Here is a 16,788-nt window from a genome sequence, read left to right as displayed (position 1 = left end):
GCCTAAGTAAGGGCTGTGAAGTGCTTGACCAGTCATTCTGGATAACTGACACCGGTTAACTGACAAGTTACACTAGCTAACAATAGGTACAGTAAGCAAAACAAGTTAACTGACAGAGGTTACAGTAACTGGCACTGGTTAATTGACAACAGTTACATTAACTGGTACCAGTTGACTGACAGAGGTTACAGTAACTGGCACTAGTTAACTGACAACAGTTACATTAACTGGTACCAGTTAACTGACAGAGGTTACAGTAACTGGAACCAGTTAACTGACACCATCTCTCTTTCTCATGGAATATTAAAACGCAGTGTTGACAGCAGCAGTGACAGATGTTCTCCCGCGTCAGCTGTGCCCCTGAAGTCTTAAGCTCCCGATGGGCCATACCTTCGACATCGACGAGACTGAGGTAGCTACGGGCGAGCCAAGGTGAAATCCCACAAAACATTCCCGGGGAGGTGCCGCTGACAAGGGAAAACCCAACCTGAGTAGACAATCATTCTGCGCGTGCAGCCAAGCACAAAATGAATCGCGCCCATATTGCTCCTAGTAATCTGCAGTGCTATTTCCTCATTAACACTCATTATCACTTATTAACACTCCTTCCCACTAAATCTACAGCTAATGGCTTGATAAATGCAGAAATAGAGAGAACTTTAACAGAAACACACTGCCGGTAACCTCAGATGTACTTCATAAGTCACCCTCTCACAGTGAAGACCAGAGGCTGTGTACTACATGGTACGCAGTACAGGCTACTTAATAAAGTTTATTATTTTTTAAATGACGGCACTCTGGTGTAACTCTAAAAAGATGTATAAATAAATAAACAGCCACCTACGTGTTTTATCATGTGTCAGTGTGGTTCTGTGGAATGTGACTGTGTTGTATTCTAAAGGTCGTCACGATCTGATGTACAGCTAAAGCGCTACAGCTATTTTTGCCCTAAGTTCACATCAAAAATGTTTGTTTTGTAAGTCTGATTCATGTTCAGTATCTAATAAATGAATTCACTCGATAATACTCATTGGTGGCTGGCCCCTTACGGTGTATTTCTGTACTTACCGTACCACACTACCATTTTTACCATTAAAAATCCAAATATAGCACACAAAAACAGGTCTAATGAATTCGTAATGAACATTATCACAAATTCAGAACACAACCGAAGCACATCATATTAGTGAGATTATTTATTATTTGACTTATTCCCCCATCGTTGAATCAGCTGAGCTGACTGAGAATCAATTCTCATTCCAAATGACAACCTGGCCAAAGGCACAGCTAAAGCAAGAGAAATACTTAGTCACACATGAACGGGGGGAAAAAAACTGTCAAAGACGGGTATAAAGATACACTATATCATAAACATCCAGTAGGATCAGGTGCAAAGTTGCTCACCATGAGCAGTGACATAAATGTGTGTGGGTAAGGTGCTTAGCAGTTGCAGTGATCAGTTAGCAGCTCAGGCAGACTCAGCTGGAACCAGTAAGGGCTGATTATAAAAGGTTTTCCATATCGGCTGGTTGATCGGAAGCTAACAGAGGGCCCGAAATTGATATTGATTGGATGGAATTGATGGTACAGGCATTGAAAACACTGTTGTTCCGGACAAGGTCCAATCTGCTGTTGGAAACCAACCGTGCACTCACTGGTGGGCGCCTTTGAAAAACTTCTAATAGAATCATTAATAATTGGTGACATAGGTGCTGCTGGAGGACGAGATAAACAATATTTCGGTCTCCCAAACCCTTCTCACTTGATCGCGGGACCACCACTACTGGCGAGGGGAATTAAATATGAGCATAGTAATGTCATGCAGTAAGATATCTGCAAAGCCATGTTTAGAGGCTCCGTGGAAAGGAGAACATTATCAGCAGGATAGAAACCTCACACAGGGACTACACTCCCACGTGGAAGGGACAAGCCACACGAATCGAGGCCGCCAGTGTGAAACCCAGGTCCGACACAATCGGAGGTGATGTTGCCGTTTTGGACGAATGGGTACGCTTCGTCATGATGATGTCATTTCGCCAAGACATCACATACAGTAGCCCGGGTTCTGGATGTTCGGTGTTTTTCGCATAAGGGCACAGGAGTCCATTCGCCCTGGGGTTCAAGCCACTAAGAGAGTCATTTTTGCAATGTTAACAGGCGTCCTCCTCTCAGTGTGTTCACTAGTAAATGCCACGGCTGTTCGTGATAACCTCAGGACTGAGCACAGCCCACCTGGAAGGAGCGCTGGGCTTTACCTGGTGGCCTCCAGATGATAAGATGACTGATTTCTCCATTACAGCCTCCAGTGTGTGTGTGTGTGTGTGTGTGTTTGTGTGTGTGTGTGTGTGTGTATGGTGAGGTGTTCTTTGCCTAATGAGGGTAATAAGAGGAAGAAGGCGGGAATGGAAGAGAAGCAGGCCGGGCCGCGAGCCAAGCCTTACCACTCAACGCCATCCCGGGCCACACTCCCCTGAGGGCACAGCGCTGAAAATGGACAAAACGTCTCCTTAAAGCCACGGGCAAAATCTCCAACGCTGCCCTCCCAAGACGTCACATATCGTTTATCATGCAACGCCAAATATCAATACATAACAGTACAGTCTGACTGTAAGGCATTTAATAATCCCACACAGGCAGTCACAAAGGTGTATTTTGCAGGGTTGTGCGATCCGTCACCTTCAAACCATTCCCAAACCCTGAGACTATCTCATGGTCTAGCCCCTTGCAGCGAGCTGTTAATTAACAATAGATCCTGTCAAAGGGATAAATTACTGTGGTTTACCACATAAATCCTGAGTTGTAATATAGTCACCAGACTCAACGAGGTCCCCGTAAAGGCAAACGGCATCGTGTGTAACAAATCAAATATCGTGTGCAACAAATCAAAAATCGTGTGCAACAAATCAAATATTAGCCGCTAACGTCAACCGAACAGCGGTGCGCGTCTTACCAGTCGAACGCTGCCGGAGGAAGGACAGCGACGGCGTTCGCACCCTAATTGAGAAGGGGCTTCAGTTTCTCTAATCTACAATCGACGTTGCCAGCGCCAAATCTGGGTGCGTTGATAAAACATCCGGCCTCCTCTATACGGCAGATGGACTCCTAAGGCCAGAGACTGCCATTATGCGAGCAGTGCAGATTAACGAGGGACAGATGAGCAGATGCAGTCACACAATATCACTGTCTTTCAACAAACGGAAGTCCTTGTCCTTACGTACAATGCAATCAGTCCTTACATACAATTAATTCTGTCCTTACAGCTTATAAATTATATTCGATCAAATTAAAAATATACAGTGCCTTCCTGCTGTATACTGTGAATCATGTTATACCTGATGTATAACTAATACTATCATGTCTCTATACCATATATAACTTCTTCTAATAAACATACATCCCGTCCAGACATTATTTTTTTTGGTTCGACGACAAAGAACAATGTTAAGCTAACTGGCTAAAACGTTCATAACTTCAACACTGACTAGCAATTAATTGGCTAAGGATGAAGTGAAAAGGGACAGGCTGCTAAGAGAGATCTCTTCCCAGGGTATGTAGTTTGTTAGGGGAGAAATGGGATTAATGTGTACATGCATGTTTGTGTGTCTGTGTGTGGAAAAAAAACTGTTACAGTCCTGGGCAGATTTAAAAGCACTTTATCCTTCGGTCTCGGTTAGAATCTGTCAATCACTCCGGACAGAGAGCGAGCGGGGTGATGATGTCATCCGAAACAGCTGTATTTATGCATCACATGCACAGAATAAACAAACACAGGCAAGGGTCGCCTGGCTAATATTTGTGTAATATCAGACACACACATCCGTATAACTGTTCTACAGACTAATTATGACAAGGATAATCAATGGATATACCAGGGGAGGCGATCAGGGATATATCATGTGTGGATATTAAATATGGGGGAACTAGTGATGATGTTAAGTAGTGTGCTTTGCTAGTCAGGATGGTGTTAGAAGAGGGAAACAGTAGATTGAGAACTGACGATACACAAAAGTAAATCAGGGGTGGTTAGCACAATGACGGTATCTGGTGTTTAGAGAACACAGTCTTCTGTCCGTTTAGCGAAGCCTCTGAGGAAGGAAATGAACCCACAGTCACGAGGGCCTTCATTCAGGACTGGTTCATGGCATGAAAGACACAAGATTTACTTAGAAATGTGACAAACACATTGTGTAAGACTCTTCACGGATGGAAGCAGGGATTCACCCTTGTCAAGATGACAAACTGATGTAACTGTTAGGGGCGGTAAGATGATTTAACATTAAACCTGCAGCTTGGAACTTTAATTTCAGTCTCTGTCGATTCTTGAATCACTTTGTTTCGTTTGGGAGAGAAAGAGCAACTTATCATATCCAAAGAGGCAGTTATTTTTTTTCTTCTACTGACAGTAATAAGAGGGAGTAGGCCTCATTAAACATTGTGACCACTAATAGCTGCATGTGAATTTTTGGTGTTGTTTATGGTGTCCGTTTCGTCCGGTGCTTGGCAAACTGGATGTTATTTCCTTCTGCTACCTTCTGAGAAGGGCCACAGTATCTCTGGACTGCCACCTGTCTCTGTCCCTAGTTTTAGTCCTCAAAGGTTTTATCCCGGGGGACTGGAGTCAGTCTGCCTGGTTTCAGTCCCAATTCATTACATTGCATTAGTTTATGTGACAGGGGACAAGGGTCCTGTCTGAATATTATGCTGAGGTAACCTTTTGAATCTGAAGAATTGCCAAGATATGCTGTGTCCTGTTGAGTTTTAGGAGGACCTGAGCTCTTGGGCCACGTCTCAGGCTGCATTGCTGTGTCTGACCTTGTCCACCTGGTTGTGCAAGCTGATCTGGATTCTGCCTTGTGATTCCTGCTGCCACTGCCCACAGCCCACCTGGTCAATCCTGACCTTGTCCACCTGGTTGTGCAGCTGATCTGGATTCTGCCTTGTGATTCCTGCTGCCACTGCCCACAGCCCACCTGGTCAATCCTGACCTTGTCCCACCTGGTTGTGCAGCTGATCTGGATTCTGCCTTGTGATTCCTGCTGCCACTGCCCACAGCCCACCTGGTCAATCCTGACCTTGTCCACCTGGTTGTGCAGCTGATCTGGATTCAGCCTAAAGACTCCGGACACAGCCCACCAGTAATGATTGGCCCACTGGTCTTCTGAACATACAAAGATATTGAGGTCGCACAATGAGGCCATATATTCTAATCTTCACCAGGCACAGACAGAAGATGGTCACCCCTCAGAGTCCGGCTCCACTTTCTTCCTGTGGTCCGATCCTACTAGGCAGTTTTTCATAAGCAATTGTTGCTTGCTCTTTGGGTTTTTAGGCTGGGTACCTGTAAACTCACTCTGTGACAACTGCTGATTTGACCAAAAAAATCTATTCAATTGTTTTGTTTTGTTGATAGGTTGTACAAAAAGGTTCTACAGCGCTCTTTTGTAGCAACAAGCTTACCACCGCGGTCTACATTCTTGACTGCGCTGCTAGGTAATGATTCGCTAGGATAGCCCCATTGGAGATTTAAATATTTTGGAAGCATCTTCAACAGGGATTTCCTGGTGTCATTGCACTACACAGGGGAGTGAGGCGTACCCTCACACACAAGGACCCATGTGACCTCCTCTCTGGGAGAGAAGGTGTAAAAAAAAAATAAATTAAGATTTAAAAGTGGATTCCTAGGAGAAAGGCTTGCCACGATCCAAAACTCTATAGAATATTTTGGGAGTTGTTGCAGTGATACAGGGCAAGATACCAATTCAATATTACCATGATGGGGAACAGAGAAAAATTGGGTTAAAAAAAGGGGGAATATAATACAATAACTGACGTCTTGATGAGACTGTATAAAATAAACAACACAGGCAATGAGCTATTTAGTCATTTCAAACATTGTTATTATTGAATATACTGTACTTTAATATGTTTCTGGGAAATCAAACAAAATATATATATTTTTCTTATCTTTTTTCTAGTTTTATATACCAGTAATTTATTGGGCAACATGCCCACTAGACTATTTAGGCAATATAAAAGGTAACATTTAATTAAAGTTACAGTACCTCTGCTTGAGTAGAATGACTCTTTCCGCCTCTGGATTAGAGAAGACATTGTAAATGTTAGATCTATGTATTTTTAACCATTTTAAACCAGAAACCTCTCAGATCAGATCTTATGTACTACACTCTTCAATACGAAACAGGTTTTCAAGTTCAAGTTTTTGCGATCAGGCTCAGAGTGGACGGGCAATTGCAAGGTGTTGATTTTGTGATTGTTAACCACTCTTTTATTTTAGGTGTGTTTGGGGTCACTGTCATACAGAGAGATGGACTTGCAGCTAAGCTTCAGCTTCCTGCCAGAGGCGGACTGTTCTTTTGGCTCAAATATCTGGTACTTTGTAGAGTTCATGATGCTGCTGACCTTAACAAGGGCCTCAGGACCATAGGAAGCAAAACAGCCTCATATCATCAAACATCTACCACCATATTTGACAGTAGGTATGACGTCATTTTCTGTACACGCATTCGGTTTTCCACATCGCCACTCATGTGCTCGGACAAAGAGCTCTATTTTAGTTTTAGCAGCACTAACCAGTAAGCCTGGATCTAGCACATCAGCCCTGGAGGTTTTCTTGGTGTCTATAACTAGAAAAGAATCAAGGACCTTCTATACAGTGAACGGACTCAACAAAAACCCTTAACCCTTAAAATCAATGTTCCTGCATAATTACTAGATTTTCATGTATTCCTCCATCATTTATTCATTTGGGGTAGTTGCATTTTTGTTTTTTATTTTCTCGAAATTATCACCTGGTGCAATGAATTGGCAATTAAAGGCATCAGCAATTGCATTTTGATCAGTAATAGTTGTGGCAGTGTGGTGGAGGCACTGTACTTCAGGGTTTTTAATGTTTTCCATAATTTGGAAGGATATCTATTACAGGTAGATACTGTATTTACATAGTAATCTGCTTTTGCTTATCTAATTAATTTTTAACATATGTTTCTTAATGTCTTGAAAGTCCAAACTAGATGTTTTTTTCTAGCATTTGCCCCCGCCCAGTTTCTTTTATGAACAGCATCAGAGATTTTAGAATTAAATCAGGGATTAGATCTGTTTTTGGCTCTTATCCTCATATTAGGGGCATGCTAATCTGCTATAGAGGTAAAAACAAAAGCAAAATACTTTAGTGCTAGTTCAGCCACTGAAAAATGCAGTCTAGATCATTTTGGGCATGTTCACAAATATTTCTCACATTTGTCAGTGGTGGTAAAACATGGTTATGACACTGGAATACTGACATCTGTAAGGCATGCAATCAGGCAATGGTCGCTGATATCTAGCAGAAATATACCGCATGTATTTTTCTGGAACATTTCTCAATATATAAGCAATCAATGTTGGTATATATAATTCATCAATCATGATAAAATAAAAGTTTTCTCAGAGCCATCATATTAGTAGAGAATATTTTCAACACCAGCCTTATTTTATATAATTTTAATCTAAATCAAAGGTGCAATTCATTATGAGCTGTCCTTAAATACAATATAATGTCCTTAAATACCATATCATGTCCTTAAATAGAATTTAATGTTCGCACATACCATATCATGTTCTTACACACCATATATTGTCCTTACATATAATACATATTAGATATATATGTACATAAATACCCAGCATAATTTCTGTCAGTGAGAGGGATGTGAGTGCAAAAATAATGTACTGCCAGGATTTGGTGAATACCAGGTTGTGTAAGAGACCTATTTTCCATGTTCCAACCAGCCGTATAATAGAGTTATTCAAATGCAACGTGTGGTTATGTAATTGTGTATCACAACAATCTTGACTCCTTAGCAGATGATAATTAGCTGGGAAACAATGGAGCAAATAAAAAACAAATAATTACATTACAATGAATTATTGAATTCTGGAAACTTCCGTTCCAGTTACCCTCCCGATTTTTACCGTAATTCACCCTTTTGAACTGCTGACTTTAGTTAAAATTAATATCCGCGCATCCCTCCAGAACCACTGGATAGCTTCTTCCACAGAAATTACCAATGGTAGAAACATTACTCGGAGGGCTGCCCCAGTAATTTATTTCCAAAATTAAACAAATATAGCCAGCAATAAACACTGTAAATGAAGTCACAGAGGTAAGACAACAGGCCGGTACCCAAAGGGGGAGCAGAAAAGGGGGAGTGGCCTAAAAACAGGACAGAGGTCCAGGCTGATGTGACTGAAAGGCGAAGCCTCAACAGGTGTGACCCGGAGAAGCTCGGTGACCCAGTAAGGTGAAGAACATTTGTCAACATCTATACTGAACAATGAATCTCTCTCAAAGATCTACGACTGATTCAAAGTATCGCAAACATTGTCCAAAATGTATTTACAAACGCCTGTTAATGTTAAAAATGCATACAGAATATGTCATTTGGCAAATTCTTTATATTTACGATATATCCTAAAATGCATCCAATATAAATGTTAGTAAATATGCTCTATGTAGGATCTAAAGGCTTAAATCAGTGCATAATGGGTACTCTTAGCCTCCAAAAATCCTCTTGAGATTACAGAAATATTTATTTGAAATCATGGCTACTGTTCAGCAGAGAGGGTAAACAAGCTCTGTGGAGATTCACATTACAAAAAGTGCACCAATCTTCTTGATATTTACAAGTAATTCACAGACCTGCAATGGGTCAAATAGTATTTGTTTTCTTTAGCTGCTCCTCACTACGCTCCACTGGCTCAAACGAGACAACTGTTTCAGAAGTGTGAACCCATCTTACACTGCAGGAGAAGCTTAATCAAATGCTCAACATATCAGAAAGAAAACCAATGCGGTTTTGACCCGCTTCCGGTCATCTGTCCATCTGTCCATCTGTCCTACCGTCACACATCCTAGAAGTGTCCCCTTTCTGTCTTTGTTCTATGTCAGCTCCAGTCCCTGGGACTTCTGACGTCAGACAGTGATCTCCTCCGTCCTGATCCCTGAGCGATGGGATTTAACCCAAGTATGGCATAAGCATTGTTTTACTACTGACCCAGCATCGCCAGCAATTTTAATCACAGCAGTCCCTGTAATGCTGAGCAGTGCATGCTGGGGATTTGACAAGTGTCTTAATAATAGATGTTAATGGCTGGGGAGCAGCCGCTTTAAAATACGCTTTTCTCAGTGAACAATCACTATTTTTGTTTGCAGAGGACAGCAGACAGAACTGTTGTTTGTCCTGTGAACTATATTCTTCTGCTGTATGTAACAAACTCTGACTAAAGTACTGAACTCATCACAGCCAGAATGATTCATCAAAACGATCACAGGGACATTTTGATTCCTCAGCGTGCAGATTGTTTAAGTCACAGTAGACCGCACCCATGCGCCAGGAAGGAATGTGGTCCACATTGTTAAATACCAATATGTTACTGATAGAAATTTGAGAAAGTATTTATGGCCAATCTGCTCTGTAAATGACAGGTTGTAGTGTCAACAAAAACGACTAAAATCTTTAGGTGGACTTAAAAGCATACTTGACAGTGCATGCACTTAATAGGTATGCACTTAACATTTGCAATATTTTTATAGTATTTTTTTCTAAAAGATATTGTATATACTACATACATTCAAATGGATGCAACAACAAAACATACTGAACAATGTTAGTAACAGTCAAGGAGACATACTGAACAATGTTAATTAGAGACAAGGGGACATGCTCTAGTGTTAATGAAAGACATTGAGACATACTGAACAATGTTAATAACAGACAAGGAGACATACTGAACAATGTTAATAACAGACAAGGAGACATACTGAACAATGTTAATAACAGACAAGGAGACATGCTCTAGGGGTAATGAAAGACAAGGAGACATACTGAACAATGTTAATAACAGACAAGGAGACATACTGAACAATGTTAATAACAGACAAGGAGACATGCTCTAGGGGTAATGAAAGACAAGGAGACATACTGAACAATGTTAATAACAGACAAGGAGACATACTGAACAATGTTAATTAGAGACAAGGGGACATGCTCTAGTGTTAATGAAAGACAAGGAGACATACTGAACAATGTTAATAACAGACAAGCAGACATACTGAACAATGTTAATTAGAGACAAGGGGACATGCTCTAGTGTTAATGAAAGACAAGGAGACATACTGAACAATGTTAATAACAGACAAGGAGACATACTGAACAATGTTAATAACAGACAAGGAGACATACTGAACAATGTTAATAACAGACAAGGGGACATGCTCTAGTGTTAATGAAAGACAAGGAGACATACTGAACAATATTAATAACAGACAAGGAGACATACTGAACAATGTTAATAACAGACAAGGAGACATACTGAACAATGTTAATTAGAGACAAGGGGACATGCTCTAGTGTTAATGAAAGACAAGGAGACATACTGAACAATGTTAATAACAGACAAGGGGACATGCTCTAGTGTTAATGAAAGACAAGGAGACATACTGAACAATGTTAATAACAGACAAGGAGACATGCTCTAGTGTTAATGAAAGACAGGGAGACATACTGAACAATGTTAATAACAGACAAGGAGACATACTGAACAAAGTTAATTAGAGACAAGGAGACATACTGAACAATGTTAATAACAGACAAGGGGACATGCTCTAGTGTTAATGAAAGACAAGGAGACATACTGAACAATGTTAATAACAGACAAGGAGACATGCTCTAGTGTTAATGACAAACAGGACATACTTTATTACATCGCCCACAGAGTGACTGCAGATTGATCGGATGCCTTCGAGAGTGACATTAAAAAGAAAACAGTCTTCACAAACGCTGCACATAAGAGCGAATACTTGTGCTCACTGCGGCGTGTTCTCGAAGGCGATCAGCTAAGTTAAAGTGACTCAGGAATGGGTTATCTTCGTGGCCCTCACGTGCTGCGAAGTCGTGCTGATTCCTGATGGAGAAGGCAGTGTCAGCGAATGTGAAAGTCTGAATGAACTGAGCCTGCCTTTATTCAGCCACACAGGATCCATTCTCATGCTACCATACCACCCAGTGGAGGAACCCTGGCTTTGAGATGCCACGGTAACCGACCCAGAGATCAGGTCCACCCATCTGAGGATGACAGACTCAAACAGCCAGGTTAGAGAAGGCTCATTTAAATATAGTTCACCACGCTGTGGAATGAGGGGGCTTGGATCCAAGGACACTGGTGTGGGAATCTGAGCAGGGAGAACTAAGAACTGAAAGGGCAAGAACAAAACTTTTTTTCCAACTTTTACAATCAGCAATAATTTGACAAGCTCAGAAGTCATATTATGTGTCTAGGCTGTGAAAAGGAGCCTTTGAGCAGAAATGTTCAAGGTTTTGTAGAGACTTCAAATGCACTGAAAGAAAAGGAAAGCTATATTTAAATACTGCGAAGATTTGACACCCTACAATTAATCTAAGCTGCAATTAAATCATTCTCAGCGGCAACTGCAGGCTCCTATTCTGAATGTATACTATGACTGCAGTTAAATAGTAGAAACCAAAAGTATACTGTAAAAATCGCAACATCAGTTCAATGCAGATAATGTCAAGACGCAGTACAGCTTTAAAGAAAAATGTAATCCTGAAAGTGTAATCATATTTTACGTGAATCTGGAAAGATTTGACACCATATTCTGACCCTGAGCACAACTAAATACCACTGGGTGACCGTTTGGGTGTTAATTAGTCTTCTTGCCAAGCCAATTTAACTTTACATTTCTACCTGATCTTAAATAACAGCCAAAACAAGGACCAAAGAAACTGCATGAAAATCAACATGCTTTCACACCAGCCAGTGTCGAGGTGTACCATTATCAGCCGAAGCCTCTAATCGCCATGCATATTTCAAAGCTCTAATATGGCAGAGGACTGAGTATTAATAATTTGGGTCGGTCTTGGCTGTGTGGGAAAAGATGTTGACTCCATCATTTTTCTTCCAGATACTTGCAGCACACTGTACTGTGTTACTGCCTGAAGTTTCTTGTTAATGACAGTCGGAGGGAATTTGACTTCATCACATAAACCATTATCTTGGCAAACATTTGCCTTCAGATAAATACGTGCAGACGGTGAAGATGTGGCAACCTGCAATGGGTCCTCGTGTATTCACAGAAATAATACTACGTTGCCAAAGGCAGTGTAGTGGGCATGTTGCCCACAAAAGAATGTGGTACTGAATAAGCTTTCAGAAATGACCTGGAAAATATAAATGGATTTATTAAAACAAAAATGTCTGCTATCCAAGTTGAGCAGAGATTACTTTTAGACACTAGGCAGCATGTTTATGAGTTGGCAAGGCAGTCTAGTGGTTAGGACAGCTAGCCAGTAACTGAGAGGTTGTTGGGTCGAATCCTTGAGGTAACATGTTGTATGCTGTGGATCTATGCAATACACATACAATGGGATGGGCTTTTTCTCCTGATAATCACAACTATCGGTTGAACTACATCCCCTGTGATATTGCTGTTATAATAACGCATTCGGCTTGATGTTGCTAAGTTCCCACATTAGTAATATGAAAGTAGATGTAAATTAAAAAGCACTAACCACCAGAGGCCATAATACATACTGCAATACATTTCCTCTAATATGGATGTAAGATTGAATAATAACACCTTTATGCAACATAATATGACGTCGGTCACATCCCAGCAGGAAATCATTCTAAAACGACGAGTCGCTTGGTACAAATGGCCAAAAACAATGATGTACACTACTTTGACCTCCCCTTGCGTGTATGCAGCACCAGGTCGAAAGGTCTGGAACTCAACCTGTGCCCGGAAAACAGATAACTGTCAGCTGTTCTATATCACTTGTTACAATTAATAGTGGTAGGATATCATGCACGGAGAGCATGTTAAAAAATAGGGAATTGTGTAGTGGATGCGAGGGAAACAGCAAAACATGAGGTCTGAACCGGCTGCATAACAGGTGAAGAGGCATACTACTCAACCACAGACAAGGCCAATGATTTCTGCACAACTCAAGCTACTGGCGGGATTTAACGAATATGAAGAACAGCCCTCGAGAAAAGCTACCAGTTGCAGACGGGCATGGGATTGACTAACCGATAGAGATTCTGGGGGACATATTCTCAGTGCCACTGACCTGCTCTAATAAAACTGTAAGTCTCTGAAAACCACATTGAGCTAATTATAATTAATAGTCAATGAAATGGGGTAATTAAACACTATTTAAAGATATTTCATGGGTCTTGGTTTTAAAGGCCCACAATTGCTATTTCTCAAATGTAACATTGATTTCACACGTCAACGTTCATATTGTATGTACTATGACAATGTATATGTAACAATACTCCAAAATGTAAATTCACTACCTATACAAGATTATATACATTTCCACCCGCTCATATCGGCAACGTCAGATTCGAGGCTGATGTCTTTGCCAGGCTGGTGGTGTCATGGGTGGAGAATGTGTCTTTACGGTCAGCGGTGGGTTGTTCCCAGTCGCCTTACCGCACGCACAAGCGCGGTGGTGGTATAAAACACCGCCGGTGATGTGATATCGGGATTCAGACGCCCAGAAACAGAGGCCAATGCTACCTCGGTGTGATCCGAACCAGCCATGCACCATCGATTGGGTCGAATAGCCCGAATGCCCTGAGAGCACCTGTGGTTTCAGCGTGCCACTGTGTTGAAATGCAATGGTGATATAAAGTGCATACCTGTTGTAGCCCACAACGTTGTGGGCGAGTCATAGGCTAGCACACAGCCTAAAACAAACGGATGCACCGTACAACATACATTTTGTACTGGATTCGTTTTTCACAAGGTCACGTTGGTATTAATTATATCTGTTGGATATTCAGAAACGCGTTGTCTTACCATACACTCCTTGGCAATGAATGCCTCCCAAAAAGATGTTGAACAGCCACAACAGACCGAAAACTAAACCCATCTTCACGTTAATGTCATCATATCCACTTCGATGGTGACAGGTTCTTCCCAAGGCGAGATGCAGCTGGTCAGAACTGAGTTCCCACGGTTCCGCACCAGGATTCAGCGCAAATCTAGATGAAACACCTGGTAGCGAAATGTAATTTGATGGTCTAATAAATATATTTGTTTCAGTCCATATTTCAGTATACTTGAATAAATTATTGTTTCACAGTGATTCATAAAAGCAAGTGAATTGTGTTCCGAGAATGACACATCAGTCAAAATCGCCAATGTCCGTGCATACTTCAAGCCTCAAGAGAATCTCCTTGATTGTGACATTGTAAAAGTCATCGAGGATCCAACGCCGATAATTCTTTCGAAACCAAGCTTACTCGGTGTCCAGTGGTATCCACGCGTATCCACAGCCAGTTCGACAATTCCAGCAGCTTCCATCGCTACTCGGAGATTAAACACATTGTGATATCCACTTGCGGCTTTCGCTTCCCTACCGAAAGGCTTGCCACAGCGTTCGGAGAGGACAGTGAGGCAAAAGGTGTTCTGAGATCCTGAGGCTGAGCCGCTGGATGTGATGCGTTCATGCTACCGCTATGGCCAAATGCTGCGAACGTGCCATCACCGGCGAATGAGAACACCCTGTGTTAAACGCGTATTTGACTCATGTTGGCTTGGTTACCTAAAACCTCAAGTGTGTCTCTCGAAAGAGCAAACGGCGAGTCATCGATAGTTGCGGCGGGGGGAGGGGGGGGGGTTAATCTCAAAATGACTTTGTAGGCCTACAGATTATTTTTTGAAGAGGATGTGTTCTGAGATGGTCAGTCATGCTGCGCGCTATACGTGCTGCGCTGAAACGCCAACCCTCCGCTTTCCGCCTACGTCAAGTGCGTGACTCCCCAGATCTAATTTGTATGAGAGGCACTAGCTCACTGAAAAACGAACCACGAGAATGTGGTGCTATGACCAATTGTTCTACTGAAGCAGGCATCTAGAGGCATGTTCCGGGCAAAACTATATTTTCAAGGTATGACGCATAGACCAAATTCCCGAGGCTTTGGTGAGAGTTAAAAGCATCTGCTTTTGAAGCAGATCACATATGAAGTTAAGTTGTGCGTGTGATTTGCCCGCAAACTAGATGTATAGACGTACTATTTAATATCGCAGTTTGTCTCCATCATCCTCCGTATGACAGAGAGCGCGAGGAAACAGGCCTAAACTCTTCATTGGTTATAACGAGTTTTACGGATTCAGTGTGGGTTTAGTCCAATGCCTACTTGTTCCTCTTCACCCGCGAAACCCTAATGCGATTTAGAGATCACGGACTCTTGTCTTGGACAATATTGATGAGAAATTGTTTTGCCCTGGCACCTTTTCATTTAGTGTAGCCCAGTTCTCTCATAGGACTTGAGTGCAATCTTAATTCTGATACTTCATTGGCAGGAGGTACAATATTTATAACCAGGCAAGGGCTAGCAATGCTTTAATGCCAATGTCAAACTATTAAAATATTTGCTATTTTTCCACTGGGAACTTTGTACCAATGGGGCAGTGGGCTGCTTCCAGTCACCACTTCTTGAGATGGATTATCATAGCATATGCCAAATCACTGACTTAAGATTGGGGTAATTTTACACATCTTCACTGTAGTGTTTAACACTGTGATAAGATGTGTTGTTCAAGAAATAGTGGATTAATTGGATATATTTTCTGTGTCAACTATTAGGATTATACTATCTGGTATAGCCTCCAAAATCGTTTTGGGAATAGCTAAAACCATTTCAATCATAGAGATGGTTAGAACACTTGGGCCGAGACCACAGGGAAGCGTCATTATTGTGCACATTATATAGAAACATATCAAGCTCACGTCGGGCGCGCAACTTCTCTGCACAAACTGGTCTTTCTTTACCTAGCAATTACTAGCCTACAATTATCTTTCAAACTTACATTCTATATTGTAGATTCTTCAAAGTAGCCACACCTTGCCTTGATGGCAGCTTGGCACACTCCTTGCTATGTAAAGGTATGCTAAATCACCCAATGGACCAATTGGCCACATTTCTATCAAATTTGGTGATTATCATCGATTATTTTAACCTTGACTGGGAATCGCACCAAGCGGATTGTATTAAGGAGTTCTGTGTTGGCCTAAACAGGAGCCAATTTTGTGACAGGAGAAGGATCACAACATGGTCAGAATCAATGCAGTTTTCAATTCATTTGAGCATTCGGTCTCCTGTAACATGTAGATGCAATCGGACGTAAGTACTGACACCTGTAGGTTCGGCAGGGAAATACGAGTCATGACAGTCCCCTGGATAGAGTAGTTGAAATGGATGAGCTTACAATCATATTGGCCCAGATGTTAACAAGTGTTTTTACATGCAAACCGTTTATATACAGATACACACAATGTATAGATATAAATATGACAATATGCATTTTCCAGGTATATAGTATGTTCTACACAAGAACACAAAGTGGATCGGAGAGAACATTGGGGAACGTATCATCATAAGTAACAGAACATTAACAAATATTATTATTTAGGGGACATAAAAACGGTGCTAGCAAGGAAATATATCAAGGCGGTGTATCCGGAATTATTTGGCTGGCCCGTCCTGGTGTTGAGGCTGGCCATGGTGATCGCAAACCAGGTCAAACCAGGTCACGGTAGCCCTATATTTCCATGTTTTAAGTCCAATTCAGGGATAACTGGCACCATGAAAGTGCCTCATCTCATAGCCAGTTTAGATGGGTTTGATGGGTCTGGGGGCCGAGTATTTTGGGGAAGCACCGGAACACACAAGGGTAAATTGAAATCTTTCAAAAAT

At 41.6% G+C, this 16,788-nt stretch overlaps 1 protein-coding gene across 2 annotated transcripts in view; it reads right to left on the bottom strand.

Annotated features, from left to right (window-relative positions):
- The window catches only part of mdga2a (MAM domain containing glycosylphosphatidylinositol anchor 2a), a 133,403-nt gene extending 118,720 nt beyond the window's left edge, over positions 1 to 14,683 (bottom strand). For both annotated transcript variants that reach the window (XM_029125631.2, XM_029125633.2), the window contains exon 1: positions 13,886 to 14,683. In XM_029125631.2, the coding sequence (XP_028981464.1) occupies positions 13,886 to 13,958 (73 nt within the window). In that variant the 5' untranslated portion in view covers positions 13,959 to 14,683. The remainder of the gene's footprint in view (positions 1 to 13,885) is intronic.
- Positions 14,684 to 16,788: the final 2,105 nt, after the last annotated feature.

Source organism: Esox lucius, chromosome 15, assembly GCF_011004845.1.
Source record: "Esox lucius isolate fEsoLuc1 chromosome 15, fEsoLuc1.pri, whole genome shotgun sequence".
Lineage (NCBI taxonomy): Eukaryota > Metazoa > Chordata > Actinopteri > Esociformes > Esocidae > Esox > Esox lucius.
Note: the sequence above shows the minus strand (reverse complement) of the source record. Positions and strands in the feature narration are given on the sequence as shown.